The sequence below is a fragment of the Notolepis coatsorum genome (genome assembly GCF_963971535.1).
Source record: "Notolepis coatsorum genome assembly, chromosome: 14".
Lineage (NCBI taxonomy): Eukaryota > Metazoa > Chordata > Actinopteri > Aulopiformes > Paralepididae > Notolepis > Notolepis coatsorum.
Window position 1 is genome coordinate 97,660,621 of NC_140178.1, and position 22,133 is coordinate 97,682,753.

Genomic DNA, 22,133 nt, shown 5'->3' on the forward strand with positions numbered 1-22,133 from the left:
AGGTGCAGGAGTTTGGCAAAGGACTTGATTCTGCGACCAGGAGAAAAACCAAGATCCCGCCAATTCTGTGAGCTTGCCTCTTAAGCTTTCTGGGAAAGGGGGGTGGGGGTTGTGGGGAGGGGTGAACCGGTGAAACAAAGAATAGGGTGTGAGGGGAGAGGGGGGGAGGATAGGTGGGAGGAGGAGGTTTGAACGGAGGCCTCAGATGAAAACATCCACAGCGAGATACCAAATAGTCGTCGGAAGGAACAGTTGCATCCGGAAGGTGTTCATCAAGTGAAAACTCAAGATACATATTACATATTACGTCCTAAATCTCTCCACAAAAGCTAGAGAAGCATTTCGTTTTCCCGTCTTTGCCGACGACCGGAATGCTCGGTATACGGGGAACAGGAAACGACCACGTCCCACAATGCACCACAACACAGGCCGTTGGATTCTCTCTTCCTCTGTGGTGGACCTCTGGTGGATTTTTCTTCTTCATCTCTTTCTACGGGCCGGCCCGGTGATGATGACATCATCATCATCATCATCATCATCATCATCATTATCATCATCTACGGTGGCGCTCTGGCGTCACGGTGATGGCGGCTCCGTGACCAAGTTCAACAGCAGCAGCTGCTACCGTTCCGAGTGGCAGGACGGATTGACGGTTCGCTGCAGTGGCATGGGACTGACGCAGGTTGGTGCAGTGAGTGTGCAGAGAAGTTCTTCAAGTGTTCAAGTGTTTTATTTGTCACATATAAGCAGGGGTGTAAAAAGTACCCAGAAATTATACTTAAGTGAAAGTATGGGTACCGTCTCAAGATCTTACTCAAGTAAAAGTCAGAGTATCTGGCTAAAAACACACTTGAGTAAAAGTAAAAAAAGTTTCTACTTTTAAATGTACTTAAGTACTAAAAAGTGTCGCGGCCGCAGGATTAATAACGTTAACATTAGTTCGGCCAGAGAAACAAATAATACTAATTAAAATAGTTGGACCTGCGAGATTTGTACTTTGTAGGTCTGCATTTTAAATGTAAGGAGTAAAAAGTATGTTTTTTTTTCTCTGAAATGTAATGGAGTAAAAGTACAAAGTATACAAACCTAATAATACTTGAGTAAAGTAAAAATCCCCAAAAACAGTACTTAAGTATTGTAACGAAGTCCAATTACTCAAGTACTTTACACCCCTGCATATAAGGTACATGTACATTACAGTGAAATGCTTGATTCTGTATGAGCCCCCTGACAGGGTCTTGCATGTCCCCATCAATATTGAGAAGAGGTACATTTGTCCCCCTCAAAAAATATAGCTAATATGAAAGACAACCCCCTCCTCAAAAGAGGTAAAAAACAATAAACATTTATATATCCTTCTTACCTTTATATATATATTAACCAACAATTCCAGACACCCCCACAGGACCGTACCATCTCAACCTTGCAGACGTGCCTCTCATAAAAGTGCTGCTTAAAGTCTCGCCCCCCCCCCCCCCCCCCCCCCCCAATGTTGAAAGCAAACCTACGCCCCTTGCCTGCAGCTATGTGTTTGTGAACGTTTTCAATGCTTCTCAGGTTCCTCCTGGCCTCCCCAGCCAGACAGTTCGTCTGTACTTGGACAATAACCGGCTGAGATCTCTGCCCAGTGACTCCTTCTCTGGTCTGAGCCTGCTGTCTGAGCTCGACCTCTCACGTAACAAGGTACAACACACACCAGCAGGACCAAACTGTATCCAGGCCAAATTATTTTATATGTCTATTCATTTAAACCCACACTGTCTTCCAAGTGGCATAAGCGAAATACAAGGTATAGCTAGCTTTAAAAATAAGTTGAGATCTCACTTACAAGAGAGCCAAGGAATATGAAAGTGATAATGTAGAGCCATGTGAAATTTTTGTTACCTTGATGTGTTCTGTTATCGTTTGATTGTGTGTTTCTTTGGTCTGTGTGACGCATGTTTTAATTTTGTCATGTTGTAAAGTTGTTTTTCGGACCCCAGGAAAACTAGCTGGCGTCTTTGCGTTAGCTAATGGGGATCCTTGTCAATAAACATCCTCATTGTATCTCATTAAACCGTTGAAACAACATGGGTCTAAAGTAAATTGTAAATGGACTGCATTTATATAGTGCATTTTAATGAGTCTTCCAACTACCCAAAGCACATTGTTTAGCAATCGGCCAATGTCCATTCCTTCCTTCCTTCCTTCCTTCCTTCCTTCCTTCCTTCCTTCCTTCCTTCCTTCCTTCCTTCCTTCCTTCCTTCCTTCCTTCCTTCCTTCCTTCCTTCCTTCCTTCCTTCCTTCCTTCCGTCCTTCCTTCCTTCCTTCCTTCCTTCCTTCCTTCCTTCCTTCCTTCCTTCCTTCCTTCCTTCCTTCCTTCCTTCCTTCCTTCCTTCCTTCTTTCCTTCCTCTCAGTTGTACATTTAGAATTTTAACATTTAACAACTTTTATCATAATATATAATCTATCCCTTCCTTCCTTAGTCTCAGTTTAGAATTATAACTTTTATTATAATATCTATATTTTCCTTAGTCTCAGTTTAGAATTATAACTTCTATTATAATATAATCTATATTCCTTAGTCTCAGTTTAGAATTATAACTTTTATTACAATATAATCTATCTTTTCCTTAGTCTCAGTTTAGAATTAGAACTTTTATTATAGTATAATCTATCTTTTCCTTAGTCTCAGTTTAGAATTAGAACTTTTATTATGATATAATCTATCCCTTCTTCTTCTCAACTGTCAATCTGGAATTTAAACTTTTATTGTGACATCATCCCTTTCTTTCTTCCCCGCCTCCTCCCAGCTGTCAGTGTTGGGTCCAGGCTGTTTCCGTGGCTTGTCGTCCTCTCTGCGTTTCCTGGATCTGTCATCCAATCAGCTGTCTTCACTGGATCCGGCCGCGCTTGGCGGGCTGCGGGCACGCGCCAACCTCACACACAACCCCTGGCACTGTGACTGTCAGCTACAGGTCTGTGTGTGTTTCCAGTGAGTGATTGAATGAGTGAGTGAAAACTGTATGTTTTTTTTTATCTCTTTGTCTTTTATATCCCTCTCTATTCCATCCTCTACCTTGCTCTCATCCATCTATTCGTCTATCTCTATCTATCTATCTATCTATCTCTATCTATCTATCTATCTATCTATCTATCTATCTATCTATCTATCTATCTATCTATCTATCTATCTATCTATCTATCTATCTATCTATCTATCTATCTATCTATCTATCTATCTATCTATCTATCTATCTATCTATCTATCTATCTATCTATCTATCTATCTATCTATCTATCTATCTACTGTATCTATCTATCTATCTATCTATCTATCTATCTATCTATCTATCTATCTATCTATCTATCTATCTATCTATCTATCTATCTATCTATCTATCTATCTATCTATCTATCTATCTATCTATCTATCTATCTATCTATCTATCTATCTATCTATCTATCTATCTATCTATCTATCTATCTATCTATCTATCTATCTATCTATCTATCTATCTATCTATCTATCTATCTATCTATCTATCTATCTATGTCTGTCTGTCTGTCTGTCTGTCTGTCTGTCTGTATGTCTGTCTGTCTGTCTGTCTGTCTGTCTGTCTGTCTGTCTGTCTGTCTGTCTGTCTGTCTGTCTGTCTGTCTGTCTGTCTGTCTGTCTGTCTGTCTGTCTGTCTGTCTGTCTATTCATGATATATTTCCTCTCTCCCAGTTATCTATGCCCCAGCTGGACTTGGATCCCTCTTCCTTGGCAGAGGTGGTGTGTCATAGTTCTGATCTTCCCGAACTGGGTAAGTCCAACATGCCACCATGCAGCCAAATACTAAATGTTATCTATGGCGGGTAATAACCCTTTCACTACCACACTACAGAAGGTTAACCCTTTCACTACCACACTACAGGAGGTTACTTCTGTAGTGTGGTGGTGAAAGGGTTAATACTGTAATTTACATAAAACATCTTTATACTCACATTTCACCTCAAAATGCAGAAAAACATAATGTTACTCAACATAAAAAAATAACGACACAGGTAGTTTCGTTGTTGCCGCCATCTTTAACGCTGCGGTTTACTCCATTCAAGTCTCCCCGTCACATAGACGGTCTCTGGTGCGTTCTCTCTGACCACTGTTCTCTCCCTAACAGGTGCGGTCGGGGTGCCGTTCATCCTGCTGGCCTCGGAGTGGGACCTGTGTCTGTCCCTGAGGAGGACCACCGACGTGGCCATGCTGGTCACCATGTTCATCTGGTTCTCCGTGGTCATCTCCTACCTGGTGCACTACGTACGACACAACCAGGCGGACGCTCGCAGACACATGGAGTACCTCAAGTCACTGCCCGTCTAGTCCTAGTGTCTAGACTAGTATCTAGCCCTAGTGAGACAGCCCGATCTCGCTTAAAATATGTCAATTAAGTACAAATCAACCACAGGAAATAAGGTACATAATGTACGTTGTTATAGCCATAAGTAATATATAATTTACCTATTGTATAACAAATGTATGTGTATGTATTATATACCTCTCTATCTTTTTTATGCTCGCTTATGCCTCTATTTTTTACTGCTGTGAAGCACTTTGAACTGCAATTTCTGTATGAAAAGTGCTATACAAATAAAGTTATTATTATTATTATTATATATAAGTACATTACATATTCAAAAAGAAAATACGTTATTTTCCCCTGCTGGGAATCGAGCCCTAACCTTAACCCTAACTTTATGTCTTAACCATAACCGTTAAGCGAATTAGTTAGTTAGTTAAAACTAGCCTTAATAACTCTTAGCTATAATCATAGTGAGATAGTGGTGAGAGCACTCGCCCGCCACTGCAATGATCATCGCTTCAACTCCCGGTTGCGGCGTTTGTTTTGGTATTTTGCCCATACAATATGTAAATATATTACTTATGTGGCTATAACATAACGTACATTATGTACCATTTTTCCTTCCTTAGTACTTTATTTACATTTTCTGATGAGACCGCGTTATGTGAGAAGTAGCGTTGTCTCCCAGAGTTGAAGACAACCTTCACGAGGACGCTGGGGGCTGTGACCCATCCTCTTATTATTATCCTTGCTCTAGTGTAGAAACGATGGACCTTTTCAGTGGAACACCGTCACTAGCTTAGGCCCAAGCATATTTCCTGTCAGAAACTATAAAAGAAGGAAGAGTCAACATCATGTCACTGTGTAGCGCGTGAACGCACAATGGTGCCAAGTGTGGTACTTTTCAGCCAGATACAGAATAATGAACATACATACAGTACATTATTCTATTTCAATGTGCTCAACTATTCCTTTCATTCTTTCCAGTTCTTTCCCTATGTACTGTACTTGTGAGGTCACTCGTGTTGGTTCAAACTCACAACATGCTGTGCTGTGGCTACACATTGTGTTGTTTCCATTTAGAAGAAGATGTCTTTATTTGTTATGCAGATTAACACACACACATGCGAGATGGGCGACACACAGGAATACACACACATGCACTGAGTCGCCGATGAATTGTCTCTCCTCACTTGACCCATCCCGTCGTCCTCCCCCTCCCATGGGCAGCCGGGAGCAGACACAGGCTGCGGCGTGGGGCTGCGCCCAGGGACCAATCCAATTGCTCCTGTCCGTCTTCGTCAGGGACGCGACAGCGTTAGCGATCTGTTGTGCATGTTTTTCCATTGGGTTTATCTTACCTGTATGTCTAACTGTCTCTCTCTCTGTCTATGTGTTTATCTGTCTGTCTGTCTGTCTGTCTGTCTGTCTGTCTGTCTGTCTGTCTGTCTGTCTGTCTGTCTGTCTGTCTGTCTGTCTGTCTGTCTGTCTGTCTGTCTGTCTGTCTGTCTGTCTGTCTGTCTGTCTGTCTGTCTGTCTCTCTGTCTACATTTCTGTCTATCTAACTGTGTCTGTTTCTCTATCTGTCTCTCTTTCTCTGTCTCTCCCTCTCTCTGTCTCTCTTTCTCTTTTTGTCTATCTCTCTGTCTCTCATTATCTCTCTCTCTGTCTCTCTTTATCGCTCTCTGTCTCTCTTTATCTCTCTCTGTCTCTGTCTCTCTCTCACTCTCTCTCTCTAACCGCCTCTTTGTGTTATCATTTTAATGAAGATAATTACAGTTTTTCTCAATTGCTTTGGTGCATTTCTCAGATCAGAATTAAAGTTCTCATAACTGTTAGTTCAACCTCCACAACATTTAGTAATTTGTGCACATCATAGTAGCAGTTTCTCATTCCTCCGAACAAATTGCAAATGCTTTTGGACATGCATCAATTGCTTTCATACAATTCTTTTTTATAACATTATCATTTGCTTATGTCATGTCAGTCAAAATGAACTATACTTATGAATGCTGAATAGTCATTCTCTATAAAACTAATAGTCCTCATTTCATTGCTTGAGTCATTACATACAAAAATTTTGAACTAGTTGTCAAAATATGTCAATTGTGGACCATGTTGTCAATCACGGCCTCCACAATGGCTGAGGCTGGTCGAAGGGTGCAGCCAAATGTTGAGAGAACCACTGTAAATAAAAATTATTCAAACATTTAGTCTGGAGAGCAGGTGTGTACATTGGACAGTAATTCAGCACTAAACAATCTGCACTGCACTACTGCCATTGTGTCATACATAAAGCTTACAGTGGGACAAGAACGTGTTTACATTTTACATTTAGACTTACAGCTTTACTGCAGCACAGATTTACTGTATTGTAGTGTAAAGTAGTGTTACAGTAAAGATTTTTACAGTATGGTACTGTACTGCAGCATTTGGGAAGTGGGAAGCACTGTTATTGTACACTACAGTAATATGGGTCACTGTGAAGCAGTATATCTCATGTTTACTGTACATTACTGTAATTTTACTCTGCACCACATAGGATTGCAAGACAACCTCACAGAGGTGGAAGGGGGCCCTTTTTACTCCGCAACAAGAGGAAGCCATTTGTGCAATGGTGATTGCAAACAATGCCATAAGGTTGAGAGAGATACAAAGCGCAGTTATAGAGGATGACAATATCTTTGGGAATATTGAATCCGTTTCAATCGCTACAATTGACAGAGTGCATTGAAATGCAGAGTGCATTGAAATGCGTTACGAACGGGGTAAGTGACTTCCAAGTTGTCAAAGAAGAACGAGACAGAGATAGGTTTACTCTTCCAAAACAGGTGTACTGTTTATTACCAGGATAAGAGTATACAAGTACAGGGATAAAGACTTTAGGTCAGTGCTTGTTCCATCTGTAATCTTGTCCGTAGTTTAGGTGAAGCTCTAGCAAATGACAAAGATAGAGCAAACGTTAAATAGGCGCATACCACACATTCCACGCTGTCAATGAGTGACAGCAGTCTGACAACCAATGACAGCACCCAGGTGTGACAGACAATTAGTGATGACAGCAAATCAGTGGTGACATACAAGGTGAACCCATAACAACAGGAAGTGACCCAGGTAGACAGTAGGATACTATCCTAAGGAGGATAGGCTCCCGAACGTTACAGTATCCCCCCCAGACGAACGGCACCTGACGTTCACCTAGGGGCCTCGGGATGCAGCCGCCGGAAATCATCGATCAGGCTGGGGTCTAATATGTCCCGTTGAGGCACCCAAGAATGCTCTTCTACCCCGTACCCCTCCCAATCCACCAAGAACTGAAACCCCCTACCCCTCCGCCTACAACTCAGGATTCTCCGCACGGTATAGACAGGCTGACAGTCAATAATGCGGGGCGGAGGAACCGCAAGGAGTGGCGGGGACAAGGGCGATGAGAGGAATGGCTTCAACAGGGACACATGAAACGTCGGATGGACCCTCATAGAGGCCGGAAGGCGTAGCCTGTAAGCCATAGGATTCACCCGACGCACCACTTTAAAGGGACCTATAAAGCGAGGAGCCAGCTTCCTGGACTCCACCCGGAGAGGGAGATCACGAGTGGAAAGCCAAACCCGATGTCCCGGACGGAAAACCGGAGCCGGACGACGCTTGCGGTTAGCTTGCCGCTGAGCCTTAACCGAGGCCTTCTGCAGCGCCGTCCGCACCCTGTTCCACGTCCTGCGACAACGAGCCACATGTGCCTGGGCCGACGGCACCTCCACCTCCTGCTCCTGTTCGGGAAACAGAGGAGGTTGAAAACCATATTGACACTGAAAGGGAGACATACCAGTAGAGGAGGAGAGGAGGGTATTATGCGCATACTCAGCCCAGGCCAACCTCCTACTCCACGTCGCCGGACACCCAGCAACGTAGCACCTCAGAACGCCCTCCAGATCCTGGTTGACACGCTCCGTCTGCCCGTTCGTCTGCGGATGGAACCCAGATGACAGGCTGACGGAGGCGCCTAGACCGGCGGCGAACGCCTTCCAGAACCTGGAGGCGAACTGAGGACCCCGGTCGGACACAATATCCACTGGAAGCCCATGGACCCGAAAGACGTGCTGCACCACTAGGTCAGCCGTCTCCCGAGCCGAGGGGAGCTTGGGGAGGGGAATGAAGTGGGCCGCCTTGGAGAACCAGTCCACCACCACCAGGATGGCAGTGAACCCATCCGATAGGGGAAGGCCGGAAATAAAATCCAGGGATATGTGCGACCAGGGACGCTTGGGAATAGGAAGCGGTCGGAGGAGACCCGCCGGTGCACGGCGAGAGGTCTTACTGCGCGCGCACACCAGACAGGCCGCCACAAAGGAGCGTGTAACCCCCTCTGTCGGCCACCAAAACCTCCTACGGATAAACTCCAGGGTTCTGGTGGCCCCAGGGTGGCCGGTGAGAGAGGATGTATGTGCCCACTGCAGCAGGCGTGAGCGTGCCGCCTTGGGCACATACATCCGACCCGGAGGACCCCCACCGGGATCGGGCTCCCGTGCCTGAGCCGACCTTACCACCCTATCTATGCCCCATGACACGGGTGCCAAAATCAAGGCCTGTGGAATAATAGGGTGGGGCTTCTCCTCTCGACCCGGAAGATCAAACTGACGTGACAGGGCATCAGGCTTGACATTCTTGGAACCGGGTCGATAGGAGATGGAAAATCGAAATCGAGTGAAGAATAACGCCCACCTGGCCTGGCGAGCGTTAAGGCGTTTAGCCCCTTGGATGTAAGCCAAGTTCTTATGGTCAGTCCAAACAATGAAAGGATGTGCCGCCCCCTCTAACCAATGTCTCCATTCCTCTAATGCCAATTTGATCGCCAACAACTCCCGATTACCCACGTCGTAGTTACGCTCGGCCGGAGACAGCCGGCGCGAAAAGAAGGCACAAGGATGCACCTTACCGTCCTTTAAACATCTCTGCGAGATTACCCCTCCCACCGCGGTGTCAGAGGCATCCACCTCCACAATGAACGGAGCCTCTGTGTCGTGACAAATTAGTACAGGGGCGGAGGTAAATCGACGTTTGAGGTCGCAGAAGGCCGACTCTGCCCTAGGCGACCATTCAAAGCCAGGGAGAGAGGACTTAGTGAGAGCTGTTAATGGATTGATTAAGGCGCTAAAATTGTGAATAAAGCGCCTGTAAAAATTTGCAAAGCCCAAAAACCGTTGTAACTCATTGAACGACGAAGGCCGTGGCCAATCCAAGACTGCACTCACCTTGGCTGGATCCATGCGAAGATCGCCCTTCGTCAACACAAAGCCCAGAAAGGAAACGGTGTCAGTGTGAAACACACACTTCTCTGCCTTAACAAACAGTTTATGCTTAAGGAGACGTTGAAGCACCTCACGAATGTGCAGTTGGTGTTGAACCATATCGCGAGAAAAAATAAGGATGTCATCCAAATACACAAACACTGACACCCCAATCAGATCCCGCAGCACGTCGTTGACCAGGGCTTGGAAAACTGCCGGAGCATTAGCTAAACCAAAAGGCATGACTAAATACTCATAATGCCCATTAGGAGTATTAAATGCAGTTTTCCACTTGTCTCCTTCTCTAATCCTGACCAAGTTGTATGGATTACGTAAGTCAAGTTTAGAAAAGACCTGTGCCCCCTGTAAGCACTCAAAGGCGGTATCCATGAGGGGTAAAGTATAACGGTTCTTGATGGAAACGTCGTTCAACCCCCTATAATCTATGCACGGCCGCTGATCACAATCTTTTTTAGCCACAAAAAAGAAGCCAGCGCCTGCAGGGGATGTGGACCATCGGATATGCCCCGCGGACAGTGCCTCTCTAATGTAAGTGTTCATGGACACTGTCTCAGGGCGAGAGAGAGAGAACATCCGCCCCCGGGGTGGAGAAGCGCCGGGTAGAAGATCAATGGGACAGTCGTAAGGTCTATGAGGCGGTAGTGCTTTAGCACGCGTTTTACAAAAAACGTCCGCCATGTCACAATAGACCGCAGGAACACCTGCCAAATCGGGGTTGGGGGATAATAAAGAATCTGCAACGTCCACCATCAACCTGGAGAGAGACAAAAGGGGGGGGGGGGGGATGAACTCCCGCCAGCGTCAGCGCTGACACCGCTTCCCATGGAGAGTTCACCCGTAGCTCAATTAATAAGAGGATTATGCATCACAAGCCAAGGGTGACCTAAAACAATGTCAGAATGGGGAGACATGACAACAAAAAAGTTCAAATATTCCCCATCGCTACCCGCCACCCGAACCCACAGTTTCCCGGTGCGCTGGGTAATAAGTCCACAGCCGAGCGGTCAGCAGTCTAGCGAACGGACAGGGATGGGCACCTCTAGTGTCTCTAAGGGAACCCCCCATTCTAGAGCCACCCCCACATGGATCAAGTTGCCCGCAGCCCCCGAATCCACTAAAGCCTTGGCCGTTTTAGAAGAATCCCCCCACCCAACAGTGACATCAAAAAAAGTATGTGAGTCGTGAACGTCTATGACCGGAGAGACATGCCCACCTGCTAGCACCTTCCCCAGGCCTAGCGGGCTCCTCCGTTTCCCGAGCCACGACAGGCAGCGAAGCGATGCCCCGTGCGGCCACAACGAAAACAGCGCCTCTCGTTGACCCGCCTCTGCTTCTCCGCTTCAGAGAGGTTCAGTGTTCCCAGCTGCATGGGCTCGTCATCGCCCCGGTGCTCTCTCATGGGTTGGTATGATGGCCGTTCGACACTAGGAGAGGGGCGGAAGAGTACCTGTGACGAAGCCTCCTTCTCGCGCTCCCTCTCCCGGTGACGATTATCCAATCGTATGGCCAGGTTGATCAGCAGATCCAGGCGCTCTGGTAGCTCCCGTGTATCCATCTCGTCCTGCATGCGAGTGGAGAGACCATGCAAGAAGTGGACACAGCAGGGAATCTCAGGCCAGTCCGCCTCTCGAGCCACAATGCGGAAATCAATGGCGTAGTCTGCTATGGCGCGAATGCCCTGCCGGCAGGACATAAGTCGACCGCCGGCCTCGTAAATGGAAATCACCCTGGAGGTATCAAATACACAACGTAACTCCAGGGTGAAGGCATCCGCGTCGCGGCAGACCACAGACCCACTCTCCCACTCCGCTGTGGCCCAAGAGAGAGCACGACCCGTGAGGAGAGTTATAATGTACGCTACCCGAGACACCTCACTGGGGAAAGTATGCGGTTGCAATTGAAAAATGAGAGAGCACTGGGCGATGAACTCACGACAGCCGGTCGAAGCCCCTCCATAGTGATCCGGTGCCGGCAGGCGTGGCTCTCGGTACTCCTCCCGATCTACCGGATACCCCCGCTCGCCGTCCCCGCCGATCGATGACGCTCCGGCTGCTGATCTCATCGCTGGTGTCGTCCCAGCGGCTGCAGAGCGGGCCTGGTTCACCGCCGCCAACGCTGTCTCCGCCGTCTCCTGAGAAGACAGGGAAACATCTCACAGACCCAGCTCGACCCCGACTGCCATCTGCCGCTCCATCATGATTCTGAGCTGGTCCCGTAGGCTCACCATTTCGTCCCGTATCTCCTCGTTGGAAGTCATGATTGGCTAGAGCTTCTGTTACGAACGGGGTAAGTGACTTCCAAGTTGTCGAAGAAGAACGAGACAGAGATAGGTTTACTCTTCCAAAACAGGTGTACTGTTTATTACCAGGATAAGAGTATACAAGTACAGGGATAAAGACTTTAGGTCAGTGCTTGTTCCATCTGTAATCTTGTCCGTAGTTTAGGTGAAGCTCTAGCAAATGACAAAGATAGAGCAAACGTTAAATAGGCACATACCACACATTCCACGCTGTCAATGAGTGACAGCAGTCTGACAACCAATGACAGCACCCAGGTGTGACAGACAATTAGTGATGACAGCAAATCAGTGGTGACATACAAGGTGAACCCATAACAACAGGAAGTGACCCAGGTAGACAGTAGGATACTATCCTAAGGAGGATAGGCTCCCGAACGTTACAGAAATGTGCATGAAACAATTGTAGTATATGTGCCATTTGACCGGAGCGACAGAGTGAAGGAGATCCGTCGCCAGTATGTATAGGTAAAACATTTATGTGTTCTATGCATACTCTAATGTTCAGTGATGTAAACTGGTTACTTTGTGTAGTGCCATGCAGACATTTACATGACAATTCATACTGTACAATCAGGGCCGGATTAACGACCGGGCCGTTTGGGCCGCGGCCCGTGGGCCTCTAGTGACGAGGGGCCTCACTATTTTTTTTGATGCCCCTCGTCACTAGAGGCCCCAAATATTTGAATATATTTTTTTTACTTTTATTTTTATTTATTTTTGGAGGCCCCTCATCACTAGAGGCCCCACATTTTTTTTTTGTTATTTTGGAGATCGATGTCATACTGTGACACTGAAATGAAAAAATATTTCATCAACTAAAATATTTAGTCAACTAAAATATTTCATCAACTAAAATATACTAGGGGCCTCCACTACACACTAGTAAAAAAAATAAAAGAAATATGGAAAAACTGTGGGAAAGCGGAGCTGCTAAGTTAAAATCTAAACAGGAAAGGGACAGAAAGAGCGCGTTACTTCGGCAAAGCATACCGACTATCTCTACTTTTTTCACCCCGTCAGGTAAGGAGGAGGATAGCCCCCTGGCTAGCACTAGTAGTAGCAGCAACGTTAAAGAGGCTGAGCCAGGCGCCGCGGGCAGAGAGGATGAGAATGCTAACGTTATTATTATTGATGCTAGCGACAGAGAAGAGGCAGCGGCAGCCTCTAGTTCAGCTGGCCCACCACCACCAGTGGCTGCCACCTGTTCGTATACGCCCGCCGTATCTCCACAGCCCAGCCCCAACACCAACACGAATGACTCTGACACTGAGGCAGACCGCGATGATGACAGCCCGCCGCCGGCGCTGCTTGAACATAAAAACCAGGAGGATTGGTTGGACAATGTTACGGATCCAGCTTCTTTTTCTTTTCTTTTTTGTGACATATAAAAACGCCACTGTGTGTGTGGGGGGGGGGGGGGGGCCTCCACAAGAATCTGGCCCAGGGGCCTCTGAATTCTTAATCTGGCCTTGTTTCGTGTGTACAATATGTTGTCCAAAATGCATTATGTTACACAGGAAAAGTTTTTATAGTTTTTCTCTCTCTCTCTTCTGGGATAAAGCGTGTACCAGGGAACCTGGTTTCAATCTGGCAAAAGGTAGAAGGCGTGGAAGAAATCACATTGGACAGAGAGCAACCATTGATGTCCCAGACCAACAACGAGGGAATATTACAATGTGTACAGTAATGTGTAACTTACATAACTGTAGATTTCAAATGGCTGTGCAAATAGTGTATAGTGCTGTCTTGAGCATTGTCAGGTGTCACCAAGATCTGACTTTCTTTGCATTGGAAAACACTTACAGAGTGATCTGTCATAATGAAAACATGACAAAGCCATTTGACTATCTTGTTCATAAAGAATGGTGTCAGGACTTTTGATGACACTGACACTTTCATTGACATGAATACTTGCTTTTGAGGAAGGAACTATCCATTTTGAGCAAGTGACATGCTTTTGCAGGTTATCAACGAGGTTTTGCAGTTTGTACTAATTGTTTTGAGAAATGCACTAACTGTTGTGCAAATGTTAAGGGTGATGTGAGAAATGCACCAAAGCGACTGAGAAAAACTGTATCATTGTATATGGGCTGCATTGACGATTACATTTGAATAAAAGCTTTCTATCAACCAACCGCAGAGGAGGAGGAGAAAAAGAAGAAGAAGGAATTTACTCATTCATGAATATTGTAGATTGATCAAGTTTTAAAAAGGAAAGAACTGAGAAAGTGTTCCTCTTAGCTCTCCAGGGGGAACATATTTAATATTTCTAGAATTAGATTTATATTTATAATTATTTAAAGAGGATGTATTCTAGAGCCACTGTCCATGAAATGTACACAACACTGGAATTCAAACACCCAATTCAAAGTAACTTTTTTATTCTTTAGTGCAGTGGTCACCAACCCGTCGATCTTGATCGACTGGTCGATCTTTGAGACTGTCCCTGTAGATCTTTCCCTGAATTTTTTTTTTTTTTTATATATATATATCTTACCCTGAGAGTCCACATTACAGTTCTACTTTTGTTTTGATGTGAAAAGTGATGCTGCACTTAGCACTGACTGAGAAAGTACACATACAGTTCTACTTTTGTTTTAATGTGAAAATGATGCTGCACTTAGCACTGACTGCACTTAGCACTGACTGAGAAAGTACACATTACAGTTCTACTTTATAAAATGCTAATTGTAAATATGTTTGTCAATGTTAATAATATGAGAAAGTCCACATTACAGTTCTACTTTTGTTTTGATGTGAAAAGTGATGCTGCATAAGATGACTGCACTTAGCACTGACTGAGAAAGTACATAATAGTTCTACTTTGACGTTTTAATGTTGGACCAAAGCATTGCATGTAATTAGAATACAGGCAAATAAAAGTCATTTAGTTTAAAGTACAATCTTGGCTGTCTTTTTCTCTCAACGCTTCAATAGGTAGATCTTGCCTTCACCAAAAAAAAGTGATCTTGGGCTTAAAAAGGTTGGTGCTTTAGTGTATGTTTGGTTGATTGTGAATTAATGGTCATTCTCAGTTTCACACGATATCAAACCCAAACAAATAGATTTGTATTAATTCATTCGATTGAAAGATCATTGAGAGCAATTGCTCTCATTCACAATGATGTGGAGAAACACAGCACATAATAAATGCAAAGACAATACAGAAATGGAAAAGTAAATCAAATAAATGATTTAAAATTATAAAAAAAACAAATGCAGACTGTGGTGAAATGGTTGGCTATTAAAGATATAATCTGACCAATGGATACTAATGTATTGCGTTTTTAAGTGCATTGCAATTTAGGGGGATTGCCTCGGTTTCTCTATTGAGTCTTTAATTAAAGATGCAGTATGTAGACATTTGAAACTCAGAAGTGAAGACGTTCTAAGGTATACATTCATAACTGAATAAACTGTCCTTGAAGGAAAATTGGATCCCTGGAGCACGGTTTGAAGCTAGAAGCCTTGGAAAGGTATGAGCCTCCTAAGATTGTGCTTCATACAGTAAGAAAAAGGTAAAAAGAATATAGACCAAACACTATACAATATACAAAACTAAAGTACAAAATGCAAAAATGAGGTAGAGATGTAGTGTTGTTGTTGTTGTTGTTGTGGTGGTTGTTGTTATTGGCTGATATTGGTGTTTGTTGTTGTTGACTTTTTGGCTGAATCCCAATGCCTTGACTTGCAGACTCAAACACTTTGAAGAGTGTTGTTAAGTCTGGTAAACAAGTCACCAGGGTTCTCGCCTTGACTTTGGAGCCTTCTATGCAGAGTGTGTTTGGAGCCTTCTATGCAGAATTCCAGCAAGTCACCAAACTTCATCAAAGGCTCTGGCCAAGTGTGTATCTGACATAGGGGCAAATGTGTGTCTGGACATAGGGGCAAGTGTGTGTCTGGACATAGGGGGCAAGTGTGTTTCTGGACATAGGGGGGCAACAATCTACAGACCGCCAGATCAAAATGGCTTTTATGATACTCTGGATGTGTGCTTAGCTGGAGCTGAGGATGCAGAAAAGATTCTTATTGGGGATTGGAACACGGATATGCAACAAAAAGATGCACCCGTCTTCAAATCCTTGAATAGGTTTTGTGATCTGCACGGCCTCAGCCAGCTGATCACCCAACCCACACGTATATGTGAATCAACTCAGACTACCATTGACCTCATCCTGACCTCTGACAAGTCCAAGATCTCCAATAAAGGGGTTATAGCATGCGGGTTAAGTGATCATTATATGATATTCTGTACCCGCAAAAACCTAAAACAAAAGGCCGGCTGTCACAAAACAGTCACATCTAGAGACCTCAAAGAACCACCAGGGTAAAAAATCGCGCTGAGCCGTGGATGCACTCCGAAATATTGAGACAAAATTTTTTTCGTAAAAGTCAGTCAAAGCTTACCAAAAGCACGAGTAGTGAACTCCAAGCCCACGTGACTGAACTCAAACTGGAAAGAAACAGACTAAGAAACGACGTAAACTCCATGATCAAAACTGCAAAAAAGAATTTCATCAATGACAAAACTGAGGAAAACCAAAACAAACCATGTGAACTTTGGAAATTACTCAATAATCAACTAGGCTGCAGTAAAAAACTTAAAACCAGATTCTCAAACATAAACATAAAGACGGACAACACGCTCATCACAGACAAGCTGGATGTAGCCAATTACTTAAACATTTTCTTCACAAACATAGCCACAACACTGGTAAACAAACTATCCTCCCACTCAGGGCATTATGGGGTAGAACACATAGTAGCATACTACAAAAACCTAGGGGTCCGCAAAGACGACTTCAAACTGGAAATGGTAACAACAGATGAGGTACTCAAAAAACTGAGCGACCACATCAAACAAGAGGTGGACGCGGGCAAATACTGCGGCATGGTCATGCTGGACCTACAAAAGGCCTTCGACACTGTCAATCACTCCATTCTGATTGACAAGCTAAAAGCAATTGGTTTTGATAGTCTATCAGTGAGCTGGATGCAATCCTACCTTGAGGGGAGAGAACAGATGGTGGAGGTAAACGGTACCCTACCCCCCCCCCCCCCCTCACAGTGAGCTGTGGTGTTCCACAAGGAAGCATACTAGGACAGCTACTGTTCCTAATTTATGCATATGACATGTTGTCAGTTTGTGACTGCAACTTGTTCCTGTTCGCGGACGACTCAGCCCTGCTGGTCTCTGACAAGAACAAGTTACAGGTTGAAAAAACCCTCAGCTCAAAACTCGGCAGAATCTGCACCTGGCTCGCTGATAACAAACTATCATTACACCTGGGTAAAACAGAGTCCATTCTCTTCGGATCAAATAACAAACTCAGAAAGACCGACGGCTTCTCAGTTACAGTGGGTGACAATATTGTCACAAGGAAAGACGAAATTACATACCTAGGTTCCATCCTAGAGGCAAATCTTTCCTGTGACAAAATGGCATCAAATGTAATAAAAGAAAAGTCAACCAACGAACTAGATTCTTGTACCGGATCTCCTCTCTGGTAAACAAGAATACCCTGAAGACTCTGGCAGGAGCACTCATTCAAGGGTACTACGACTATGCTTGCACCTCATGGTACTAAAGTACCTCAAAGGCGCTAAAAACAAGATTACAAACATCACAAAACAAACTGGTCAGACTACTACTTGACCTTACTCCTAGAACCCACCTCAACACTGCCCACTTTGACAACCTAGGATGGCTTAGAGTAGAAGACAGAGTACATCAACTTGCAATGGGCCAGGCCCCGTTCCCCGTACCTGGTTCAACTAAGTCGATCAAGATGTCATTATCCAGATTCAGTTAACCCGATGTTTGAAGCCGGGATTTTCCTGTTCCTCGAAGGTGGATTCAGTCTCGTTAACTCAAGCCAGACTTGAGACCCAGGATAAGTGCGCGTGCCCGCCTCAGCCGAGAATGCAGCAAGTGTCGAGAGCAGAGATCCTGATTCTCTAGCGGCATTGATTGATTAATTGATTTAAAACTTTAGTAACATATTGCAGTACGGCTCAATCGCCTCGCCGACAAGTTAAATGCGTTATCTATAGGCTAATTTTAAGTCCCTCATTACCTCAATCAATCAGATTATATTTCTTTAAACTTGCCTGCTGGATTGAATAATCAAATGAGATCTTGCTAGCGAAAATAATTAGTTAAACTGTTATACAAAATAACGATACGGCTCTCTTCCCATTGATTGATGTATAGTCGCTCTTTTACTTATCTTTACTGTGGTGTAACGGGTTCTTCTTTTGACTTTCACGCAGACGACAGGGGTTCGAAACCTAGTCTTCCCCTTCTTTTTGCGATGTAGGAATAATTCAATTTGGTGCACGTTGAGAGCTATATAAAGAATGACATCCTCAATGCATGTAGATTTATAATATTTTAACTTGAAACTAGGCTACTTTGGCGTATAATCATTAATATTATATTCCAAAAAATTATATTGGAAACACGGGGTTTCGAACACCGGTCGCTGGGTTGGCAGGATTGAGCACTACCGCTGCGCCACTGTGCCAGATGGGATAAATTCATTGTTTATACATTAATGAACGAGACAAGATCCACAATCCACACATAGACATTTCAATTTTATGCTTGAATGAAACACAATCCAGGCGCTCCATTAAACATCCACAGCGGAGAATATGAAAGGAATCAGAGCCAAACGAGCGATAGGTTTCAATCAAGGGACTAAACACGTTTCGCAATTATGCCACATCAATGTGGAACGCCCTACCCAAAGCTGTAAAGGAATGTGAATCACTACCCACTTTCAAAACCACGCTCAAAGAACACCTACGGGAGACTGCAATTCGAAACTGTCCCCTGTAAATGTCCTAACCCAACCCCCTCCAATGTACAGTAAATGACCTAACCCAATTATACACGAGACCCTCCTTTTGGAACCAAGTATGGTTTTGTCGATATTCCAATGTACAGTTTTGCTTGTACAGTTGTACAGTTTCCCCCACCCCACCCCACCCCGCCTACCCAACCCCCCACCCCACCCCACCCACCTAACCACCTCCAATGTACAGTCCCCCCCCCCCCACCCCACCTACCCAACCTCCTCCAATGTACAGTTTCTACGTCAAATGTATATACTCTCTTTTTTAAACTCTTTTTGTATCACAAACAGTACTGTATTTGCAAATCTGGTATGTCATAAATGTATAGATGTAGCAGTACTGTCTATCTGTATGTCATGTATGTCATATATGTTATGATGCATTGAAAATGGGGGACCCTGATGTAAACAAGACGAAAGTCTTTCTCTGGTCTGCATCCCCTTAACAATTGTAATGTACTGTACCCATTCTGCAATCTGTTAATAAAGTTCTCAATCAATCAATCAATCAATCAATCAGTGTGTATCTGGACATAGGAAACCCAGAGAAAACCCATGCAAACATGAGGGTAGGGGGGCGGGGGTTTGAACCCAGGACCTTCTTGCTGTGAGGCAATGATGCTAACCACTGTGCCACCACACCACTCCCTACTGTAGTAGGGGAAGATGGAAGAAGACTATCTTATATACTTTACACAAGGCAACATACTGTGTCTCTCTGTATTATCCCCCAGGCTACGTATACAGTACATTCCCATACTTTAGCTACCTACACATATGTAGTTCCTCAGAGCACAGGGCCTTTTGCTGTGCAGCCTCCCTGGAGCAGTTTTAGGGTTTAGTGCCTTGCTCGAAGGCAGTCAGATGTAATACCAGGCACCCACCACTTGCCAGCTCACAACAAGAATACATCCTCTGTATGCTTGGGATCAACAGACTTTTCAGTTACCTTACATCTCCAACTCAACTATATAGCCCAACCTGCCCCCTCTAGTGGTGTGTGGTGGTAGTGGTATTTAGGACGCTGGGTGAACTGTGCTGGTTGACATTGAAGTCTGATTGATTGATTGATTGATTGAAAACTTTATTAACAGAATGCAGAATGGGTACAATAATACAGTACAGCTCAATACACACAATTGTTAAGGGGATGCAGACCAGAGAAAGACTTTCGTCTTGTTTACATCAGGGTGAGGTCCCCCATTTTCAATTCATCAGGACATATATGACATACATGACATCAGTGGTGCAGTCGTAATATGGGAACTGCCCGGATGCCACGTGCACGCGCGCGCATGCGCACAGAACAGATTATTATTATGCAGAATAAATAGTATAGAAACATGTTTGTATAGGAAATTACTAGTTTTAGTTTAGTTTTTGTAAATATTGCCTTGAAATAGAGAAGCTGAAAAAGGTAGCAGGGTGTAGCCTTCAATATATAAAGAAATTATATTGTCAACAGATATGGTTGAAAAACAAACAATGTTTTAAATGTAATTGTAGTTACAATTTCTTTAATTGAATGAACTTAAACTAGAAAAGTAAATACAAACTAAATTAACAATGTAACTTAGTTTACAGAAGGACAGTTTCCTTCTGAAGCACAACTTAATCTGCCTCATCCTTGATCCTTCCAGTCGGGACCATTGTCACATAGTGAGAGGTTCCACAGCTGGCTCAAGCAAACCACCACCAATTCGTACAGGCTTGTATTTTGGTTTGGCTCTTCTCGTTGTTATGCTATCGGTATCCTATTATTATGCAAAGTCTAGGTGATAGACTGTGCCGGCCGCCGGGTACTTGGCGCACGGCGCGACGAGTCCAGTGACAAACAATTGTGAACGCATTTTTGTGTGCGCGCGCGTGCACATCCGTGCGCGATTGCACGTACTTCTGCTCAGCGAACTACTAGGACGGCGTGGTACCCCGTCCACCCACCACTGCATCCCTGCATGACATACAGATAGACAGTACTGCTACATCTATACATTTATGACATACCAGATTTGCAAATACAGTACTGTTTGTGATACAAAAAGAGTCCAGAAAAGAGAGTATATACATTTGACGTAAAAACTGTACATTGGAGGAGGTTGGGTGGGGTTGGGTGGGTGGGGGGGGTTGGGTAAGAGGGGTTGGAGGGGGGGGCGGACACTGTACAACTGTACAAGCAAAACTGTACATTGGAATATTGACAAAACCATACTAGGTAATTTACTGTACATTGGAGGGGGTTGGGGGGGGACACTGTACAACTGTACAAGCAAAACTGTACATTGGAATATTGACAAAACCATACTAGGTAATTTACTGTACATTGGAGGGGGTTGGGTTAGGACATTTACAGGGGACAGTTTCGAATTGCAGTCTCCCGTAGGTGTTTTTTGAGCGTTGTTTTGAAAGTGGGTAGGGATTCACATTCCTTTACAGCTTTGGGTAGGGCGTTCCACATTGATGTGGCATAATTGCGAAACATGTTTAGTCCCTTGTTTGAGCAAATCTGGGTTTAACATGATTTGTGGAGCTCCCTTTGGTGTTGTGATCGTGGTATTCACTGACCTTTGGGAAGTATTTTGACATGTACATGGGTACCTTAGTCGTGTAGTGTATCTTGTAGACCAGGCCCATTGCAAGTTGATGTACTCTGTCGTCTACTCTAAGCCATCCTAGGTTGTCAAAGTGGGCAGGGGTGAGGTGGGTTCTAGGAGTCAGGTCAAGTAGTAGTCTGACCAGTTTGTTTTGAGATGTTTGTAATTTGGTTTTTAGCGCCTTTGAGGTGCTTTGGTACCATGAGGTGCAAGCATAGTCGTAGTACCCTTGAATGAGTGCTCACTCATCCTGCGCACTGTAAACCCTTCTACTGTTCGTAGACGATGATGACATTTTGAGATTAAATCAACGGTACTTGAGATGAACAGCCATAACGCTATATATTTTATTAATGAAAACTAAATGTCCATACAGTCAAGACTCAAGAGAGTCTAATGTAGCCTTGTTTCTATTATTATTATTATTATTATTATTATTATTATTATTATTATTATTATTATTATTATTATTATTATTATTATTATTATTATTATTATTATTATTATTATTATTATTATTATTATTATTATTATTATGCGGTCTCCAGTCCTGCTGCATTTCACTTAGAAAACGTCATAAACTCTGAATAATACAAAATTAATACAAAATAATACAATCTGTCGATATATTGACAGAGACGGAGATACGGACCGATCAGAGACAGACACTGACACTTTCACACTGAAAAGTGAAAACTGACCGATAGATGTCTGAAAGAGAGGCTTCAAATAGCCGAAATACTTCTGGCATAGA

At 44.1% G+C, this 22,133-nt stretch overlaps 1 protein-coding gene across 1 annotated transcript; it reads left to right on the plus strand.

Annotated features, from left to right (window-relative positions):
* Positions 1 to 511: 511 nt before the first annotated feature.
* LOC311240670 (leucine-rich repeat-containing protein 3-like) lies at positions 512 to 4,343 on the plus strand (the record flags this gene model as incomplete). The annotated part of the gene is made up of 5 exons (XM_084329243.1): positions 512 to 682; positions 1,558 to 1,683; positions 2,794 to 2,958; positions 3,711 to 3,789; positions 4,144 to 4,343. The coding sequence occupies 5 exons, from the start codon at positions 512 to 514 to the stop codon at positions 4,341 to 4,343; spliced, it is 741 nt and encodes a 246-aa protein (XP_084185369.1).
* Between the last annotated feature and the right edge of the window lie 17,790 nt (positions 4,344 to 22,133).